Consider the following 21,703-nt stretch of genomic DNA (forward strand, 5'->3'; position numbering starts at 1 on the left):
GACTACAGGAGACAGAATGAGGGAGAGCTTGTTTTGTTTTGTTTTCTGGGGTTTTAGGTGATGGAACTGATCTGTAGCAGGACTATGATGATGGCTACATGAATCAGTCAATTTTAAAACTCATAGAATTATACAACAAAAAAGGTTAATTTTACTTTATGTAAATTCAAATAATAATAAGGAATGAAAGAACGAGAGCATGCAACTACTCTAAAACGAGTTAAAAATAAAAGGTAAGAACAAGAGCTCTGAAGCTAACGCCAGCATACATCAATTATTATTATTAAAAGACACTTAAGAGAGCTACAAACCAAATATAACAAATGGGCTTTGTTTTGATGCTGATTTGAATAAACCACAGATGTTTTTTAGACAACTGGGGAAATGTGAATACAGTATTAGATGATTATTAAGGATATTTTGTTCATTTTTAGGTAGGATTGTAGTTATGTGAAAACTAAACTTTTAAACAAAATCATACTAAAATGTTTAGAGGTGGAATGGTATGATTTATAGTATTTGCTTCAAAATTATCCGGAAGGCAAGCAAACGAACAAAAACTCAAAAAAAGGGGGGGTGCGGTGGAGGGAGACGGGCAGATGGAAGAAGTATGGCAAAGCCAGGGTAGTGCATGATTTCTGACGCCGTGCTGCTGTATGAGGGCTCACTGCACTCTACTGTTCAGTATGGCTCCAAATGTTTAAAATTAAATGCTGAGAGAGAAAAATACCACTGACTTAGTCTTCACAAACACACCCAAGAATGCCATCTAACTGTTCTTTATTCATTTATAAGATATACTGATTTCCCCTTATGATTTTCATTAGGCTTTGATAATTTGCATATAACCTTACAGAAAACCAAATCAAGGAAGAAAGAGTAATTCGCAGTAGGCAGTTGTGAATCTTCTCAAAAATAATGGCTTAAAGAATGCTTTTCAAACCTCATTTAGTGCTCATAAATTAGTAAAACCATCATGAGATGTAGAAATATTAATAATTTTCATTAGCTTATCTGCTGCATACTCTAAAATACAGATGATACTAGCAGGAAGGGGTAATTAACACTCACAAAGTTTAAAAGCACATGTAGTAACCTGAACAAATGGACAAGAGAACAGCATAATATGAGAAGCATCTCTCTAATTTAGTCTCCCTCACTTTTAACTTACTGTGGCGTAACTCAAAATGTCAGAATTCTATAAAAACACTCCCAACTAATTGGAAATGAGTTCTTTTTAAAGGCTGCTTATTATGTAGAAGAAACTATTGGGCAATCAGAATGAGGACGGCCCAGTTCTCACCTAATCAGCATTAATAGATGAGAAAATACTAAACATTTTAGTATGAATTTTGTTTAAAATATTCCAACAGTGTTTAAGGCTAGAGAACAAAAACAATTACACAGGTAAAAATAATGCAAAAAACTAACAGGTAAAATAGCCGCCGCAGCAAAAAAACCTATCAGGGTGCAAAGACAGGAGTGTCCTGGGAGAAGATGGGGGTATACATACCGTGTTCCCCGAAAATAAGACCTAACCAGAAAACAAGCGCTAGCATGATTTTTCAGGAGGACATCCCCTGAACATAAGCCCTAATGGGTCTTTTGGAGCAAAACTTAATATAAGACCCGGTCTTATTTTCAGGGAAACAGGGTAGAAGTGAATCAAAGAAGGGTTCAGTCGAGCTCTGAAGAGCGGGTGACATTTCACACACGAAGCCAATGTCCCCTGTCCCCCAGAAGCCTCGCCTACCAATGCTGAGGAAGGAGGGGGCCGAGAGTCCAGAGCAGTCTAGAGCGGAGTCACCCCTCAGCGTGGACGAGCAGTGGAAACAGGCTCTGAGAATGATTACACCTGTGGTAACGCATCTGCCTGCCCCCAAACGTCTGGAGAGCAGCCCTGAATCTGCAGCGCCATGTACTAAATGCATTACAGGGTGAGGTGACTGTATAAAGGCCCCTTGCTCCCCAAAGATGCCCATGTCCTAATCCCCAGAACCCACAGGTTTAGCTTGCCTGGCACAGGGAACTTTTCAGATGTGATTAAGGGCCTTGAGATGCAGAAATTATCCTGGATTATCCAACTGGGCCCATTCTAACCACATGAGTCCTTAAAAGTGGAGGAGCTTTCCTGGCTCAGGGCAGAGAGGTATGCAGAGCTGTGACCAGAGCAGAAGGGTCCCAAAGGGATGCCATGTGCCTATCTTTCAAGGTGGAGGCAAGGGGTCAATAAGCCAAGGAATTCGGGCAGAAAAGAGGTTCTCCTCCACGGCCTACAGGCGGGACACAGCCCAGCTGATGCCTTCATTTCAGCTCAGTGGGACCTGGCAGCACTAGGAAATGAATATGAAATCAGACAGCCTTCTCCCAATCACGAGGCCTTGTTCCAGTGTCCTTTCTCTGCTGCCCCCTTCCCCTCTCACTTCACCAACGGAGGGCACTTCCACTGGATTAAAAGATGTGATCTTCCTCACCTCACATCTCCAGACCCTACTTAACCAGCCCAGGAGAGGTCATGACGCCTAGCCGTACATTCTCTGACCACTTACACCTCCCCACCTTAGCCCTTGCTTGTTTGCGATTATTCTCTTCTTTAGAGTTTACATTTACTGAGCAAGTACTAAGTGCCAAGCACCATGTGCAGGGTTGTTTATGGGTTTTCTCACTCAATCCTCAACAACCCTATCAGCTAGACATGATTGTTATGCCCATTTTTTAAATTAAAAAGTTCAAAATCACCCGGCTAGTAAATGACAGAGGCAGGATTTGAAGCCAGGCAGTTGGACTCGGGAGTTGGTCCCATTAACCATGACAGTATTTGTCTCTTAAGTGAGAAATTTAGGTTCCAAGATTTTGTGCATTTGTTAACACAATACGCCCAATTTGTTAACACAATATTAGCAGAGAGACAATAGTTGCTGAATATGAACAAAAGGGACAAAGATAGTTTCTCCCTACTACTCTTTTGACAAAACTTTTTATTATGAGAAGTCAAGTATATATAAAAAGAGAGTAATGACACAATTATCCCCCAAATACCCATTCCCAGCTTCAGTACTTATCAACATAGGGCCTATCTTAATGCCAGTATTTAATCAATTTTATATTATGTTATCTGGTAGAAATAGTTGCCTTCATTTCAATATCACTCTTTTTCAGAATCACATGTTCTTATCTCTCATCACTTGTTCATTTATCCATGTTAACACAAACTTTTAAAAAAATAAGTCTTGAAATGGCAGGTCTTTCTAAGCAAAACACAAAGCAAGGAAACTATAAAGGGGAGACTGATAATTTCCCTATATAAAATTAAAATTTTTGGCAAAGCATAAGCATTGTAAACAGTAAAAAAAAAAAAGGAGCGGGAGGGGATCGTTCTAACATCCTATATGACAAAAGATTAGCATCCTCAGTGTATCAAGAATTCTTACAAATCAGTAAGAAGCTAACCACATTCCAAAGGCATGTTGTCTGGAAAAATAGGTATAAGGATGAACAGTTTCACCTACTGTAAGTGACAAAAAGACAAGCGCTTCCACCTGACAATATTTGTCAACATACTTTCTCTGGTGCTCTAGAATTTAGGAGTAGCAAACACTTTAGAACAAAGGAAAAAAACAATTCTCACCTGTAAACTTGTTTCTTCAAAACTGTGTGGGTCTGGAATCCAGCACCATAGTAAATCTAAGAGTCTGAAAGGCTTTTGACTTCAGAATCCTTCCTAACAGGACACCTGGACGAGTGCTCTCCTCACACAGCAGGAGAAAAGCCAACGGGTCCTGCTGGGCGGGTTAGATGACGAGATGAGTGAAGAAAGACAAATGTTTAAGCGACAAGGGGATTAAAAACAAAACCAAATCACCCAACCCTGTTGGAAGGCATCTCAGGCCCTGGGTGTGGGCCCAAGGTAGGAAGGGAAAATGGGAAAATGAGGTGTGTCAGGCCCCGGGTCACAGGACACCTTCAAGAGAGGAAAGTTCCCATTGACTTGGGTGGGTGGGGGCTCAAAGTTCTCAGCCTCCTTGAGAAATAGCAGCTACATCCTCTCCTTCGAGTAAGGAAAATAAGACAAGAAAAGAAAAAAGTGTATTCTCAGCCATCAGACAAAGACAACTTGAGAAAAAAATAAGATTCCTGGATGAAGGTTTCCCAGTCTCTTAAAGTCATAAATTGATACTGAAAAAAATTCAAACCACATCTGACGTATACTGGTCAAAAATGGTGAACCTGAACCTAATTAAGCCTTTAGATCTAACTTCCAGCTTACAGAAAACATAGGGCATAGAGGAGCAAGCTAAACCATACTATATAAGGAGTTAAATAAATCCAGAATGCGAGGCAACCAGTTGACACCAATAAATAATGGCATTAAAGAAACCCACGGGGACTGCTTTAGACAACAGTCTCCGCAAACTATGGCCCTCACGTGCGTCCAGCCCACCAGCGGAGTTTAAGACAAAAAAACTTTGAAAACAAAATTTTATTGGAACACAGCCACACTAATTCATTTACATAGCGTCTATGGCTACCTTTGCAGGCCAAGGCAGCGGAGTAGTTGCAACAGAGACCACATGGCCTGCAAAGCCTGCGAGTTAATGTTGGGCCCTTTTCAGAAAAAGTTTGCCAGACCCCTATCTTAGATGAAAAGACATTTGCTCCATGCTTGGATTCCAATTCACACAAACCAACAGAAAGAGTAAGCGCATTTCTGAAGCAATCAGGGAAATCTGACGGTGGATTGGGGTTTAGAAAACATTAAGCAGCTATTGTCAATTTGATTAAGAGATGACAATGGTATTTTGGTTATAAAAGAAAATGCCCCTTTTTTCGGAGATGCCTACTGCACATTATTTAGGGATGAAATATTATGTTGCTGGAATTTAAACTGCTTTAACAACAAAATGCGGCAGCACAATAAGAGAAACTTTTAACAAACTGTTAAATCTACTTAGTGGACATATGAAGGTTCATTGTACTATTAGGTTGGTGCAAATGTAATGCGGTTTAAAAGGTTAAAAATAATTGCAAACCGCAATAACTTTTGCACCAACCTAATATTATCTCTGCTTTTGTGTTTGCTTTAATTTAAAAAAAAACAGAACATTAATCAAAAAGTTGAGCTTATTGCCAGACAGCCTCTCTCCAGGCACACCTCCCACCCCAGCCGTCCTTACACTGTGTCCAGCCTCAGCATATCATGTGCTTTCCTATCTCTAAACGTGGTTACATTTTAAACTTCTTATCTTTGCTCACGGTGCCTGCCACCAAGAATGCCCCATTCCACTCCTCCGCCTATAAAAACTACTATCTGCTCAAGGTCCAGTGCAAATGTGACCTTCCCCGAGTCCTCCTGTGAGATTTCATCTCTGCTCCAACTGCCCCTTTGACATTCATTCCATCCTTCTGAACATTTTAGCTAGTTACTACGTCTGGTACCTCGTAATGCCATACAAATTCCAAGACTTCTAGTAACCGGGTCTTTTCTGTAAACCCATTGGAGGGGTGGGTGTAACACTTACAGAGTAAGCTCTGCCTCCACAGGGCTCAGGTCCAATCTAAACAAGGCTTTCTTGCCCTGAGCAGTTTCACTGACGAGAGAGCACTTCAATTAATGAATGAGTTCCTATTAACTGATGCTCTCTTAATAAAATCTCTACTAGCTAAGGTTTACTCATGACAGAAGAATGTTCTAGAGAAGACTGCTAAGATCGCTTAATTTTGTCCTCTTATGGACACCTTTCCTTGGGACCTGTCCCTCTGCAAAACACTGCTGCCTGCATTTCCATGCCAGCCTGTAGGGGTGCCCCACAGCCTTATAAAAGCCCTGTTAACTGTGGGTACAAAGCCTTTCAATGACTGCACTTGGAACAGCTGACATGGGTTGGAACTTGCAAGAGCTCTTACTACTAGATAAAATAGAGGAAAATGAGCAGGTAATCTTAAAACTGAAACAGTATCAGTTTCTATCCCTGTTTTAGTCTACTCCCTGCTGCCCATCATCTAAGGCCAGAATGAATAACCACCCTCTGGACCCGTGTTAGTAGTTAGAACCCTCATTAGCAAGGTCAACTGGTCCAAAATATTTCCAAACCAAAATCCACCAATTAGAAAATTTAACTTTGCAAACTCAGCTTTTGAAATACAAATGCTTTCTACCAGGTAATCTGCTTAGGAGCTCCCAGTTTCTCCTGGGAGTCAGTTCAGGAAAACAAAGCATTTGGGAAAATGAGGGCAAACTGCAGGAGCTCTTCATATTAGCATTTCAATCAACTGAATGAGACAGTCTTCAGTTAGAGGGAAAAGTACAGAAGGATGTGTGTGTTTAAGACCCACACTTTACATAGGTCAATCCAACTAACTGGAGATACCCCTTAGTTTTTAATACACGATTTCTCCCGGGGATATTTAGCACAATGAATAACCTGCTTTTTAAAAAAAATGGCTACAAGTCTCATGAATTTTTTTATCAGTTCAATATTAACAAAGTAAGCTTGGCTGCAAGGAGGTGTGTTTAAAAAGAAAAAAGAAAAAAACGCACTCATTTAGGGTTTCCACTGCAATCGTGGTGTTAATCTTTGGCCAACAAAGTGAAACAGCAACAACCATATTTTGTAATCAAGGCAGTAAGAGCAATTGTTCCAAAATTTCAGATGTGTCACTAACGGCTCCAAAGAAAACTAAGCTCATAAACTGGCAAATGCCAGAAGTTTTGAGTTTTCTGTTTGTTGTTTGTTTTTGTAGCTTTTGGTCTTCTCACAACCAGGAATCTCTAAAATTAAAAACAATTCTGAAAAGTGTTAAGCCTCAGTCAACTGGGAAATCCTTTTAGAACTACCTTCTGAAGGGTCTTCACTTTTTCCCTTAAGGAAGAAGCAGTGTCTACACCTGAAAGCAGCTCCTAACGTTGCTCTCGCCCAGTCAGGCAGTGGCGGCCGCTTCACGCTGCGTGGAGCCCATCGGTGGAGGCGTCTAACGGCCCAGTGTCCCGTCCCCTCCCAGATGGTCCCGCAGGCCGCCGGCGTCCCCTTCCCGGCCCAGGCTCTGCCCTTGCTCCCTCCTCCTGCGGGCCCCGGACTCAGCCTCCGCGCAACGCGCCGCGCAGGTAGAGACAGCCCGATCCCCCGGGGCCCCCAGGGTATGGAGCGGAAAAGATGGGCACAGGGGTGGGGATGGCTCCCGGTCGTGGGTTTGGCCCGCACCCACCCCCTCACCTTTCACAGAGCACGGTGCCGAAAGCGATCGGGCCGGGGCGGCCGAGCGGAAATTACGGGCAGAGACTGGCGCAGCCGCCCCGATGAGGCCGCCCCCAGCGGCGCCCCCTGGAGGCGGGACGCGGTAGCAGCCCGCCCTGGCCATGCAGGTGTCTGGCCCGCTCCCGAGCCAGGCGCACACCTGGGGCACCCCGCTGCAGACAGGTACGCTTTAACACTTCCTACCTTCGGGCTCATGGCCCGCCTCGACTTCGTGTTGGACCCAGAAACATCTGGGGACACACCACATCAGACACACACACACTTTGAAATGATCCCACACCTGGGGCTGGGCATACATCCTGTAGGACCCACAACACGTCACTGAGGCCTCCATAGTCGGTACAGATACCATACTGGATACAGCTAATCATAGAATCTTGATACTGCCACATAATTACCAATTCTCCCTTTTTAAATGAAACTGTGGTTGTAGGAGACAATGGAAGAAATGATTTACTGTCTTTCCCCTGGCTCCTAAGACTAAAATTGAGCCCAGAAATCAGAGTGAAGACCAAAAGCTTAAGGAGATTTTTTTCCCTAAAGAGTTTGTTGATTCTTGGCTTAAGCAATGTTACTTTGGGGACTCAGGGGACATGAATGACACAGATGGACTGAGGACTACTTCTGTCCCTTCAAATGTGTAAGCAGTTATTGGACTAGCAATAATTCCCCTTAATCATTTTCTGCCACTTTCACTTTCTCATGTATGTGGACGAGTTGAAATCTTATTACAATCTGGTTTTTATTCAGATGTTTCCAATAATCCTGATGTGGCTATGTTTTGAACAGATATACAATTCCAAAAGCAATCTAAAAGCTCAGAGTCATAAGCCATAATTTTCATAGAAGTCTTTCTTGGGAAGTTCATGATTAAATTGAAATACACAAAAAATCCTGTCTAGTGTATATTTTTAAAGAGTAGCAGTAATCATCTTTTTTTCTTAAGGGAAAAATGGTTCTGTTTTTATTTATTTTCTTTTTTGAGGGAGGGAGATCACGTCAACAAAGGAAAATGAGGCATATACATGAATAAATAATTCCTCTGGTAAAGGAAAATTAGAGATAGTGACAAGGTGGCAAGATGATGAGTGGTAAGTGGCATTTACTGCCAGGTAAGGCTGGGAGAGTCTGATCCAACATAGATTAGGCTCTGTGGGATGTCTTCCATTTAACTGTCAAAAAATAACTCATAGACAAATAATTTAAAGCAGTAGTTTTCAAAATGTGGTCTCAGACCAGTAGCAGCAGCAGCACCTGGGAATTTTAAAACGCAAACTCTCAGGTCCCACCCAGACCTATGAAGCAGCAATTCCAGGGGAGGGCCCAGCGCTGTACATTTTAACAAGCTCTTCCGATGCATTGTCAAGTTTGAGACCCATGGATTATTGAAGATTTGCTCCAGTTATTCTCATACTGTACTGTGTATGAGAATCAACTGAAGATCTTGTCGAAAAATGTAGATTGTAGTTTGGGTACTCCGGAGTAGGATCGAGATTCCACAGGATTTACTTGTGTATTGCACACATGAGGGCACCGTCACTGTGAACAGAGCTGCCCAGCAAAGGCGGGGGGTGGGGCTACTGTCAGAAAGGCAAAAGGCATAGTTTCCCAAGGAAACTGATCCTTAGTCAGTTTAGAAGAGTATCTGTCTTGTCGATGTAGGATTGGTGGCTTACACAGGAACCCTTCGCAAGTCAACTGCTCTGGTGGGTTTAGGAACTGAGATGACTCAAGGAGGCTGTCAGATTGCATCCAAATGTTACAGGTGAGTCACTCCCTGATAAAGATTCTGCCTGCCATCAGCTTTTTTCTTCATTGTGGTCTGTTGCTCTGCCATCTGTAATCTCTGACATCCTCCAGACTCAGGATCCTACAGCAAGCAAATATCTATGCCAGGGTTCAAAGCTCAGCAAACATTTGCTTTACCAACTCAAAGAATTTAAGCTAGCAAAATGTCTTTATCTGGAAATACCCAGTTTGGCCATTTTTGTTATCTAAATCCAAGCAGGTAATTGCCAAGCTCTGTTTTCCAGACTTTGGTGTATTAATAAGGTAGATCCCTAATTTATAGTTGACTAAATGCACTGCTACTTAGTATTATGCAAAAGATGCTGGTCTTATGTCCTTCTTACCCTTTCCCTATGCCTTCAGCACTGCAAATATCACACAACAGATGGGAACATATCTTCTGCATCTCTTGAAATTATAGTTACAAGTGAACAGAACAAGGAGACTATATAAAGAGCTTGAGGTCTAACTAAATAACATGATAAAATTTGCTGAAATATTTTCAAATTATTCTAGTAAATCATTTTTAAAAATCATCTTTGGCCCTAAATAGTCTGCAGCCTAAATCCAACCTACCACTTTTTTTTGTAAGGCTCATGAGCTAATAATGAGATTTACATTTTTAAATGCTTGAAAAATAATCAAATGAAAATACGACACATGCAAATTATATGAGATTCAAATTTCAGTGTCCATAAATAAAGTTTTACCGAAAACACAGTTGCGATCATTCATTTACGTATTGTCTATAGTTGCCACCGAGACCGTGGGGCCCATAAAGCCTAAAATATTTACCATCTTCCCTTTGACAGAAAGGGTTTGTCTACCTTGCCCTATATTCTTTTGCTCCAACCTCTATTACAATCCCGACCTCCCCATCCCATAATAGTTGATTTATATGACCATCAACTTACTGGACTGAATTTCATGAGGGCAGATCTGTATTCTTCGTATGAGTTCCCAGCACTTCCTACTATTGTACATGGAATAGGTATTCAATAATATTTACTTAATTGAAGTTTACTTTTTGATCATTTAGTCTATGTAAATCAATACTAACTTAACAAAAAGGCTTTACAGTTAAACATAGGATTCATTAACTAGGCTAATTTAGAAAATGTTATGCAAAAAGTACAAATATATATATATATACATATATATATATATATATATATATATATATGTATATATATATATTGCAAATAATTGGATTCCCTGCTTCCATTTCTAAACCTAGCTCTAAAAAATTGTTGTTTAATTTGAAAGCAGCAGGGTTACTTTTTCTCTTTTCATTCTGTCAAGTTATTTTACTTAATACAACAGGTCTCACTGCTAAACAATTTCCATGGCAAAGAAATTAATGAGCAGATAAAACCAACCTCATGAAGCTAAATTCATTCACATTAAACTCAATCTGGTATTTCTGGAATTAATGTTTTAAAGATAATGTGCACTGCTGTCAGATTATTTTAAAATAAGGCATTGACCTTTACTCCACAAAAGATGCAATATCTTTTCTAAAAAGTCTATGGAATTTTCCAAGCACTTGAAGTTGAGATGGTCTATGCTATTCTTGCACCTATTCTATAATTTTAGGAATAATAAAGACTGGACTGAAGCACTATGTGAGATTATTTTATTAGTTTTGGGGAATAACTCCTTATTCATGAATAGGAGCATAATTGTAAGAACTCCCAGGAAAAGTAATCTGACAACCAAATATGCCATGTACCACGAAGAAAGCTAATTACATTGTAAAGAGGCCACAGACCCATCTCTAACCCTGGAACATTGCTGCTAGTCTTCTTAAAACTAGGATCAAGTTATTTGGTCCTGCTCTCCAAACAGTAACTTTGTAAAGAAAATAATGCTTACCTGGTGCCTAGAAATGTAGACATTGAAAATGAAACGGAGCTTGGTTCCCATGAACTGTCAATGTAGGAAATGAATACATACTAAGGGTTCTTATGTGCCTGGCACAGTACCCTTTTCTCATTTTATCCTTTAAAGAGTAGTATGAAGCAGATGTTAGCACTCAGATGAAATATGAAATATTCATCTTGAGCTCCAAGGGGCTCAATAACCCATTCAACGGCTCACTGCCGTTAAACGAGAGTGCCAAGATTTGAATCCATATCCAGCTGAACTTAAAACCTGTGCTCTTTAACATGAGGGCTGAAGCAGGGAAGCTGGGTAGGATACAGGATACAGTGAAGCTGGGTAGAATACACCAATATTCTGGTGATCTGGACTCATAGTTTTATATTTGAACCTCTTTATGAAAAGTGCTATTTCCAATGAATAATCGTCTACATGTTCTATCCATTAAGAGCTTTTATATACATGATCACATTTGATCCTCACTCCTGCATTGTAAAGGTCAGGTAGAGAATTTCCTCTACTTTACAGATGAGATGAAGAGGTTAGATGACTTGACCCAGGTCATATGATTAGCATGTGGCCTGTCTTGGCCCAACCAGAGACCTCTAGCACAAAACTGTCGTTGGACAGTCAGATTTATTGCCTTGTTGCAATGGGGAAGACAGCATAATCAGAGAAACCCTGAGATGCCTCACCAAACAAAGATGGAATTCAGAGATTTGGGGAAGCGAAGGAGGTTAGGTGGAATTTAAAGGAAATAAGTGTTTCAAAGGCTTGAGGCAACAGAGGGCTGTGTGCAAAGGTCCCACATCAGGTCCAGACTGCAGAATGGACTCAAAGTCCTGTGTCCTTGGAGACTAACAGTTCTGATGTGGACAGGTGTATCCAGAAACCCTTTAACTGAAGCTCTCTACTGGGGCTAGTAACGAAGGCTGTGTGTCTGTGACTTGGCCCCACCAGGTGGAGCAGGATGTTTCATTCTTTCCGATGATTTCAAAGAGCAGTGTTTCTGATAGTCAATGCTTTCCAGAACAGGTTTCTCAGTGAGTAAGAGAAAGGAGCAGTCACCACCCCACCACCCCCAGAAGGGCATTATTTGACACATTACAACTTCAATTGTAATGGGAGAAATGTGGTTTCCTGTTCACTTTGCAGCTGTCCTAATCTGTGCTAGCTCAGCCTGATGAATGGCAGAGCACAGTACTCTTTTCTCATTTTATCCTTTGAACAACAATATGAAGCAGTCTGAGCTATTTTTTTCTTTACCAGGCCATATCAGGACTGGCCGTATCAGAAACCTTCAAAATATTTTATTTCCACAAGAGTGCTGGAATTTCAAACAAATTCTTACATTACACAACAGATTTTTAAATGAGAATTTATATAACCATCCCAACGTAGCTCATTTTTATAAATTTTTACAGTGTACTTCTGCACAGTATACAATTTTACAGTGTACAGTATAAGATTTAGTTTAAAAAAATGTTAAGCATCTCAGGATGTTTAAAGACCACTGGTTTAGTCCAACCCTCTCATTTCAGAGGTGAAATGAACAACAAAGCAAACACCACCACCATTATTTTCTTTCTTCTTTTTTTTTTTTTTTTACAGAGGTCTTTTATTTTTTCACACTTATGCCATGAATTCATAGGGAATGGGTTCCAGCAGCTCAGGCTCCTTTCCATTGGTTCTCACAAAGTGTGCTTCTCTGGGTGGGGCAGGCTGGCGTTTCAGTTGAACCCAGGTACCTTTCTCTTTGGCTTCCTTCTTTTTCTGATCATTTTCCTTCACCCGTTTCAGGAAGCTATCTCGGCTCTTAGAGTGCTTAATATGCTCTATACGAACATTAATTCTCTTGGCAAGAATCTTGCCCTTGACTTGTTTGTTTACAACAATGCCAACTGCATGCTGAGTAACATTGTAGACCCTTCCCGTTTTGCCATGGTAACATTTGTGGGGCATTCCTTTTTGAACAGTGCCCATTCCCTTGATGTCTACAATATCACCTTTCTTGTAGATTCGCATGTATGTGGCCAAAGGAACAACTTCATGTTTTCTAAAAGGCCTAGAGAACATATAGCGGGTGCCTCTCCTCTTTCCCTTTGTGTTGGTCATTTTGACGAATTACTGGAAGATGGCGGTCCCGGCCGAAAAGGAGACCATTATTTTCATTAGAGGCAACTGAGGCATACAGTAATTGAGTCATTCCAGGTTGAACGGTAACTAATGGCAGGATTATAAATGTTTGTATTTAATTGAATTATTGTGGATTAAAAAATGATTTATGCCTGTGAAGTTAGCTTTAGGAAGATCTCACACTCCCGATCTCTGTTCTTTCTACCTTACTACCTTGTTTGCTGATGTCTGCACATTCCTAGACCAGTAATGTAAATGCTATCATCCATATACTTTATCAGAAAGTTCTAGAAATGAGCTGTTTCGATAGTCCTCAAGATAAATCTCAAGTCTATTTATCATAATTAATGCTATCAAAATATAACTGCTGAGGCAAAATTGTTTTTAAGTAATGGATAAATGCAATTTAAATCTACAGGGGAAACATTTTCTCAAACACTTATTACAATCAGGAAGCAGAAAGCTTTATTGGTCCTTGAAAAACGCTACATATTTAAAACTTAAAATGGTCAGAAATGCAGGATGTTCAAGCCAGTTTTGATAAACAGTGTAGCAGTTTTAAAGTACTTGTTGAACTAATCAGTCTTAGAACATAAGTGATGAAATTTCTAACCTCAGGTTGTTTCTGGGTCATTTAATTACAGGATAAAAATTTCAAGAAAAGGGAGGGTTAGCCTACCTTCAGTTATTTATTATCATATGCCAAGCACTGGTCTAGGGCTTTATATACCTTTTCTCATTTAAACCTCCCAATAATTCTGTGGAAAAGGTAGTATTACCCCTGATTTTATAGATGAGGAAGCTGAGGTGCTGGATGACTAAGTTACTTGCTATAATGGTTTCCTAGGGCTGCCACAAATTACCACAAACTGGGTGGCTTTAAACAACATAAACATTTTTCTGGAGGCCAGAAGTCCGAAATCAAGGTGAGGGCAGGGCCATGCTCCCACTGAAAGTTCGATGGGAGGATCCTTCCTTGTCTGATTCAGCTTCTGGTGGCTCCTGGTGTCCTTTGGCTTGTGGTAGCATCATTCCAATCTTTGCCTCCATCTTCCCATGGCCTCCTTTTCTCTGTGTTTTCTCCTCTTTTTACAAGATGCCAGTCATTGGATTTAGGGCCCATCCTAAATCTGGAATGATTTCCTCTCTCGATCCTTAACTGATTGTATCTGGAAAGACCCTATTTCCAAATACAGTCACATTCTGAAGTTCCAGGTAGATATAAATTTTGGGGGGACACTTAAATTTCAACCCACCACACTTGCCTAAGGTGACATAACTGGTAAATGGAAGAATGGGATTCAAATCCAGGTGGAATACAGATTTTCCTTTGACATTCATTTGGGTGCTTTGTGCACCCAAATGCCAGCTATTTCCAGACAGCCACCAGAGAGTGACACAGCATAGAATTTAGTGAAGATTTAAAGGCATGCATTGCACAGCAGTTCAGCCAATAATCTCAAAAATGCTGCCTCTCAAGTTCCTTTCACTCAGCATTGTTCTGGGGTCCCCAGTCTCCCGAACTCTTTCTCATCTGTTGGGCAAAGCAATTTAGCAAGTGCCTTTGGATACCCGAGTCTCCCTTAGGAGGTCTCTTTCATACCAGCACATCTTATCATAACTTTATTACAAACACATCCATGGCTCTCTTGACTAAAGATTTTTCTATGATGTCATATGTATTCCTTTATTTAGAAAAAATATATTTCAAATAATGCAGAGATTTGTAAAGCAGAAGGTGAAAAGTTTCTTTCCTCCCCATCTCTTATTACTCAAAAAAAGCCAATGTTAAGATAAACCAATTTCTACATGTTTAAAGAAAAGATTGGAATACGAAAAAACAAGTGAAGAGGCTTAATATCTGAAAGCATTTTCTTGGCTCCTGTCTCCACCATTCTCTTTCCTTGTCTGTTTCATTCCAACCAAACTGTCCCCCATGAGGCCCCTGCTCCTTCTACTTGGAACTAGAGATGGGCTGCTGATCTGTGTTCTCTAGGAAACAGTCTCCTAAAAGAGGCCGTAACGAAAATTAGTATCTTCTTGGTAGAATTTAGAAGTAGGAGAGACCATTTAAGACAAGACTGTGTGGGATTTTAAAATGAGGCTGTAATATTCAATAATCATAATTAATATTTATTAATGAATATTTCAAGTAATATTAAATGTCTTTCTTTACTGAACATCAGGGTTCCTCAACTCTTGGAATCTTTCATGTAGGTCAACATGGTCATTGCATCCCAGTTTCCCCACATCTATGTACAATATGACTGACCCTTCAATGGAGTTTATGTCTCTGTAGAACTCTTCATTTCCCCTGGATGCTTGGAAAAGCTTTTACGATAAATGAGGCCCAAAGGAGAAGGCAGAGGCAACTGAATCAATATCTGTTTCTCTGAAGTAGCCAGAAAATTCTACTTTATTCTGTTTCATTGCCTCCAGGAGAAAAATAACAGATTCACCAAATGATGGAGAATTTTGAGCACAGAAGGAAAGAAATGTTCTGACAACCTGTGATTCTTGGATAGCTGCAAATGTGAAAGTTGTGTATGAGTGACCAAAGGGCCTAGCAGCTTCCTGAGAAGTCCTCTGGAGAGGGGACTGGTAACAATGCTTAGTCCTAGACGTCTACACCAGCATGCCCAACCTGGGTACACAGGAAGACTGAGGTAACCTCAACTATAAGCTTCCCAACGGCAGGAATCCCATCTGTTTTCATTTTCTATCGTATCCACAGCAGTTAACACACTGCTAGTATACAATCAGTGCTCAAGAAAATATTTTGATAAAAGTAATAACATAGAGTAGCGTGAGGGGTCCTTGTGATGGAACTGTTCTATATCTTGACTGTGGGGACCACACAGATCTACACACGTGATAAACACTGCACAGAGCTGAACACTCAAATGACAACATGTAAGACTGCTGATTCTGAATAAAGACGGTGGATGTGTCAATGTCAATTTCCTGGCTGTGATAACGTATTGTAGTTATGCAAGATGGTACTATTGGAGGAAACTGGGTGCAGGGTAGATGAGATCTGTCTATGATTTCTTACAACTGCATGTGAAGCTACTATTATCTCCAAAGAAAAAGTAATATGAGAGGAGAAACCATCTCAGATTGGGGACATCAATCCAAAGTGCAGTTGGATGGGAATCAACATGGACTTTGGCTTTGAAAAGCTCTATGTACTCTGTCTAAAAGAGAGAGACCCATCAAGGGAGGAGGTACACTAATCAAAAAGACAGACACTTGTGTGGAAATTTAGGAGTGGAAGCTCACCTGAGGAGGATACAAAGAGACATGGAGAGCTGTGATATTACTGCAGCAGTTAGAACTGTCTACTTGGTGAGGTAGGGGAAATGAATAACAGGTCTCAAAATACAAAATATATTAGACATAAATGTAAGACGGCATCTAAACAGGGAAGAAATTGTAGCAGCAACACACGTTTAACCAAAAATCAACCCCAAATACCTTCTTGGTTTCATGATGCTCACTATCACAGAGATGAAAGATGATGATTAGAAATCTCAGATTTCCCCAACTGGCAATGTCCCCACCCATGTTTGTTTTGACACTTCCCTACCAAGCCCCCTACTATGATTAACAATGAAAATATTAAAATGAAAAAACATGCCAAATAAAGAGGAACTAGGAGACAGCCTTCAAACTTCAGTCTTGTTAGGAAGGAACCAAACAATAAAGAGAGTGGTCGCCTTAAAATGGAAACAGAAGGGGAAAAAAAAAGAGAGCCAGCATGGTGCACTTCCAAAATCTGCAAGATAAAAGACTTTCTGAAATATCAATCAAACTAATGACTGTTTTCTCTGGAAAGAAGACAACTACAATGGAAATCCTGGGAGATGGAGTGGTGAAAGCTAAGGGGATTCATTTGGTAGGCAGGGGTCCCAGATTTGCACGTCTTGATTTGACACTAAAGTTTTAGTATCAGAGGGAAAAAGAAAAAAATGAATCCTATAGGGGCTTTAACAGGAAATATTTTTTCTTTACTCTCAAGTACTATTTTAAAGGAAGAAATTTGCTTAAAAAAATCAGCAAATGTATAGTGCATCTATCATTTGCCAACCTAAGAACTGTAAGAACATAAATAAGAATAAGGCAGCTCCTGCCCCTAAGAGATCTCTAAATTGTTACTGTTATTTTGGGACCATTTAAGAAATATTTGAAACACCGCACTTTTCTGATGTATGTCAATCACCAGCACTTTCTTTTCTGATGTACCTGAACCATTATAAGTGACAATTACTGATTTACATATCGACGTAGATCTGCCACCAAAATTCTTGAGTATAGAGAATCAAATTCATTTCAATATGGGATCTGTTCACCCCATTCTCTGAACTTGGATAACTCTAGTGCATGATTTCATTTTACGGGAAAGGAGGACACAAAGTTTTAACTTGAAAATCGTCTATTAAGAAGGCAGTATGACAGTTTTGTACCGGTTTGTGTAATAATTTTACTGCATAAGAAATTACAGAGATTGTATAAATCAACAGTATATGTAGGAGCATGAAACAAAACAAACATGATTATTCTGATCAAATAAAATAGGAAAAATAATCCAATTCTTAAAAATACCACAAACTCCCCAAATGTGGCTTCTTTTGAGAGAAAATTACCTCTTGCATTTTCTGGGTATAGTAATGACTGTGATTCCATTAAGTCAAATGGAAAACTGCTTTATAGTTAAAAACATAAAGAAGCAACTTACATAGATGTGTAGCCCTCTTCATATTGGATATAACAAAATAAAGACATCAGGATGCCTGCTTTTGCCTAAAGCATGACTTGAATTTTCTATTAATTGTGACAGTTCATGTAGAATAATACTACATAATTCTCTATGTTATGAAACTGCGCAAGTTGGAGAATCTCAAAAATATTGCAGGAGTGAACTTCTTCCTATGGGGGAAAAGTATATAAATATACTAGATGTTAACATTTCCATTCTTCATTCAATTATTTGCACTATTCAAAACATAAAAATACAAATAAATATATTTCCTTACAAATGAAGATCGTAGTATATTGTTTTAAAAAAAAAGATTAAAAAATGAAAAACCTTAATTTACCCTTTGTTGTCATTAAATAAGAAGTCTAATATACAGACACATTTGATATTTATATACATTGTAGGAGTCAGTTGGTCATTTCTTGTTCACAGTTGATGTTTAGTAGTGCTAGTCTCCGCACACCACAGCTCACATCCCTATGCAGCTTTAATTCTACTGTAAGTTGCTCAAAATAGTTTTTTTTCTCTTTTTCTTTTTAATTAAAAAAGACTTCATTCTTGGAATTTTAGAATTTACATTAGCGTGGTCTGAAAAAAATACAATTTCAATGCAAAAACCACATCAAGCATTCAAGAGTATATTGCTGGTGCTATAATCTTTTTGCATGTCTTTGTTTTCACAGGAAAAAAAACCATAATAAAATAAACATGTAAGACTTTTAAATGTTTAAACGTAACCACATAATATTAATGATATGCCTCATGTGCGTGCGCGCACGCACACACACACACACACACACACACACACAAACAAAAAATAAAGGAAAAAAGATCAGACGTCTTTCTTTTGCATTTGTTCTAGCTTTCTTCTTAGGAGCCCATAATTCTCCTTAGTTCCCAAAGCAGTGGGGTCAAGCTGCAGAGAGATTTCATAGTGTTTTTTGGCCAAGTCTAGATGTCCCCAACGATGATAAAGCACAGCTGAAATAGCAAGAGATGAATTTCATTGGAAAAGCTTCTGAATAACTTGCGGTATTCCCAACCACTTGTACAAAGAAATATTAAAGAACCTCTGCAAACAGTTTTCAAAAATCATTGTTTAAAATAATATTGTTTGTACCACAAACTTTATTTATTGTAATCACACTCCCTCGTGATTGTCTGTTTAACCACCCCCAGTTACTCCTGGGATTCTTAGTATTACTAGGCATGATCCATTTCCCTACAGCAACATTATTACATAAAGAAAGAAAAGGAAGAGTACACTAAAAGTTTCTCAATGCTGTCATGAAATTTCCAGGAAGCCAGGCTGAAAGAGCTGGGCTCCCACACTGCTTAAGACCCTGACTATGTAGACTAGGCCCACCTGTTTACTTTAAATAAAGATTCTCTTATACATTGTGGCAAAATAATAGCTTGTTTATTGCCAGCTGGAAATAAGGGCTCTAACATCAAGATCTGACCATACGTAAAATGATAGTTAAAATAAATCTAATTATTAGAATGGTAAGCCTCCGATGATTATGATTTTGTAAGTAAAACTAACTTCCTACATTGGCAGAAGATCAACCATCGATGCTTTTCATGATTTTTGTGATGAGAAGCTACAGTGTCTGTAGGGAACAGATTTGGTGAAAAAATATTCACGGGATGAAGCATTCTAAACATGAACACGCTGTTCTCTAAAGATCTTAATTATTGAGATGTAAAAATGGAAGAAAGGAATTCTAGGGAATAAATCAACAGAAATGCATTTTTTAGCCAAGGCATAAGGGAACGTAAGAAAGCAGAGACCAGGCTAGAATGGAAGGTCCACTACAGAAAAAGGGAAAAGTATGCAGGTTGGACAGCCAACTTCCAAAGTACACCTCAGTTTAATATTCTAGGATCCTTCGCACAAAGAAAGAAAATCTGAATTTTATCCTCAGCAGGTGATGGAGGGATTGTGGGGTTGTGTCGCTCATACAATTAAGATCTGTAAATATGACTATTATTTAGCTACCTTCTTTAGTGTAATAATTTCTTTTAAAAACTCATGTTTTGATATCAGATTACAAAGGACAATAAAGGCTAGGTTTGAAAAAGCTACCACCATTGATTTTAGAGAAATACGTCCATTTCATTAAAGTTACGTAGAATTTCAATACGGTTCAAAACGAAAAATTTCCTTACCCAAATTGCCATGGTAACTTGCAGTATTTGGATGAGCTTTAATTGCTTTGAGGAATAAAGTTTCAGATTCCTAAAAAATGAAACAACATAAAAAGGTATTATAAATGATACAAAATCGATGCAGTTTTATTGCCTCTGGTTTCCAAATTCTTAATGTGCTTGTTTTGTATCACTGCATCCTTCTTCCAGAAACACTCAGAAGGCCCAGCAGGACCATACCTGTTGAGAAGAGGCTCCAAAGGGTGAGCAGGGGTGTATGTGTGACAGGGTAAAATACAGGGTGTGAGGAGCAGTGGAAAACGATGGTGGCTGCAGAGAGGGTCAATATGCTAATGAGCTCTGCCACCTGTCTCTCTGCAGTGGCAGGAAATCTGCAACTTCAAGCAAGTAACTCTGTTCAGGGTGCAGTGGAGAATGAACAAAGGCCAAAAGACAGAAGAGGGCTGCTGAAGACACCCATGGAAGTGTCATTTTCAGTTGGCATCAATGACTCATTTCCAGGACTCTCAAGGTAGAAGATGGGGCCTACTTAATGTACCCCAAGAACCCATAACCCCCTTGGCACCCTAGAAGCATCCCATTCAGCTGGAAAAAAATAAGCAGAGACGGCCACCTGTCATCTATGCCTTGCAGCACTGCATACAATCATGACCAAATGCCCCCGATGTGGGTGAGCTGAATTTTGCACTTCCTTCACATAGTACTCACTTCCAATGGGGTCACTAAGAAGCACAGCAAGGGGTTTTCTTACCTGATCATTACTGGCCATGGCTGGCTGGCTGGTCCCTTTCTACCATAATGCCGAGAAATAAAGAAGCCTAATGTTCTTGCTGACACCTGTCGGAGCAGCTAGTCATGCCTTCTATATTCGTGTCCCTAATCAGGATCAAACGCTAGCCTTAAACAACCAGAGCTGGTGGTTTGGGGACATGGCTCCTTCTACCTGCACCTTCTGTGAGTTTTTCCAGGTGGCTTTCCTACTCCAGGATCGTGCATTATATAAAATATAAGAAGACCAGTTTACTTGCCCCATGATGGCCTGTGGCACTCATGAGCAACAGGCTGGGAATTTGGGCAAACATCTCTGAAACCACCACATTTCAGACAACAGCTGGCAGAGGAAGATTTATACTTGAGAAATGAGTGAATCAAGATATCAGAATAACATCAGGATGTCAGCAAACATCACTCAGAAATCATTTCAAAGTTAGTGATTTACATTCCAAGTTTCAGTAGCTGAAACTCCTTCAAGGAAGCCTAAGAGTTTCCCACCATCTTAGGTATGCAGAAAAAAACCCCACACAAATGGATTATATAGATTTGTAGGCTTCTAAGTAGCAGGGCTGTTTCTGATGATTTTCAAATATTTCCATTTAAAACCTAAAATTTGAGAAATAGGAAGGCCAGGGAATTTAACTCTACTTTAAAATGTTCCTCTACATACAAATGTGTCAACTGGAAGAAACTGATTTAAAGATAAAAAGAAAATCAGGCATTCTCTGGAGGATGCTAGATTCATTTCTTGATGCCTTTAACTAATTTCTCAAATTCCTGAGTGCGGGCATCATTCAGGAGAACGTGCAGTTGCAGTCAGGTTTGGGGGATGCCGGGTGTTCAGGGCGGTGTACACAGGGAGGGGCCTGGGGCTCATACCTCATTAGGGGGCTGCTGTTCTTGGCCAGGCAGAGCCTCGACCCTGGGGGGCATGGGGCGG

The 21,703-nt window shown here is 39.9% G+C and overlaps 3 protein-coding genes and 1 long non-coding RNA gene across 10 annotated transcripts in view; 1 reads left to right on the plus strand and 3 right to left on the minus strand.

Annotated features, from left to right (window-relative positions):
* The window catches only part of GGACT (gamma-glutamylamine cyclotransferase), a 45,308-nt gene extending 37,914 nt beyond the window's left edge, over positions 1 to 7,394 (minus strand). For 3 of the 5 annotated variants that reach the window (XR_004422823.1, XR_004422822.1, XM_033104120.1), the window contains exons 1-2: positions 7,212 to 7,312; positions 3,629 to 3,779 (exon numbers count right to left, since the gene is read on the minus strand). Coding sequence is in view for 1 of the 5 variants with exons in the window: in XM_033104119.1 (XP_032960010.1) it covers positions 7,212 to 7,356 (145 nt within the window). In the remaining 4 variants the exon portion in view is untranslated. Of the gene's footprint in view, positions 1 to 3,628; positions 3,783 to 7,211 lie in introns of all 5 variants that reach the window. The other 2 variants (XM_033104121.1, XM_033104119.1) reach the window with 2 other exon arrangements.
* LOC117021264 (uncharacterized) lies at positions 6,809 to 21,616 on the plus strand. The gene is made up of 5 exons (XR_004422824.1): positions 6,809 to 7,102; positions 7,221 to 7,415; positions 8,916 to 9,018; positions 20,179 to 20,231; positions 20,350 to 21,616. It is a non-coding gene; the product is annotated as an uncharacterized LOC117021264 (long non-coding RNA).
* On the minus strand, positions 12,555 to 13,074 carry LOC117021261 (60S ribosomal protein L21-like). Its single transcript, XM_033104122.1, has one exon. The coding sequence runs from the start codon at positions 13,035 to 13,037 to the stop codon at positions 12,555 to 12,557; it is 483 nt and encodes a 160-aa protein (XP_032960013.1). The 5' UTR covers positions 13,038 to 13,074.
* Positions 18,611 to 21,703, minus strand: part of TMTC4 (transmembrane O-mannosyltransferase targeting cadherins 4) — a 56,341-nt gene continuing 53,248 nt past the window's right edge. For all 3 annotated transcript variants that reach the window (XM_033104116.1, XM_033104115.1, XM_033104114.1), the window contains exons 17-18: positions 19,990 to 20,059; positions 18,611 to 18,798 (exon numbers count right to left, since the gene is read on the minus strand). In XM_033104116.1, coding sequence (XP_032960007.1) covers positions 18,650 to 18,798; positions 19,990 to 20,059 — 219 coding nt within the window. In that variant the 3' untranslated portion in view covers positions 18,611 to 18,649. The remainder of the gene's footprint in view (positions 18,799 to 19,989; positions 20,060 to 21,703) is intronic.

Source organism: Rhinolophus ferrumequinum, chromosome 4 (genome assembly GCF_004115265.2).
Source record: "Rhinolophus ferrumequinum isolate MPI-CBG mRhiFer1 chromosome 4, mRhiFer1_v1.p, whole genome shotgun sequence".
NCBI classification, from domain to species: Eukaryota; Metazoa; Chordata; class Mammalia; order Chiroptera; family Rhinolophidae; genus Rhinolophus; species Rhinolophus ferrumequinum.

Excerpts from the sequence above, each read along its gene's own strand:
- LOC117021261 (XM_033104122.1), bottom strand. The coding sequence starts at position 13,037 with ATGACCAACACAAAGGGAAAGAGGAGAGGCACCCGCTATATGTTCTCT.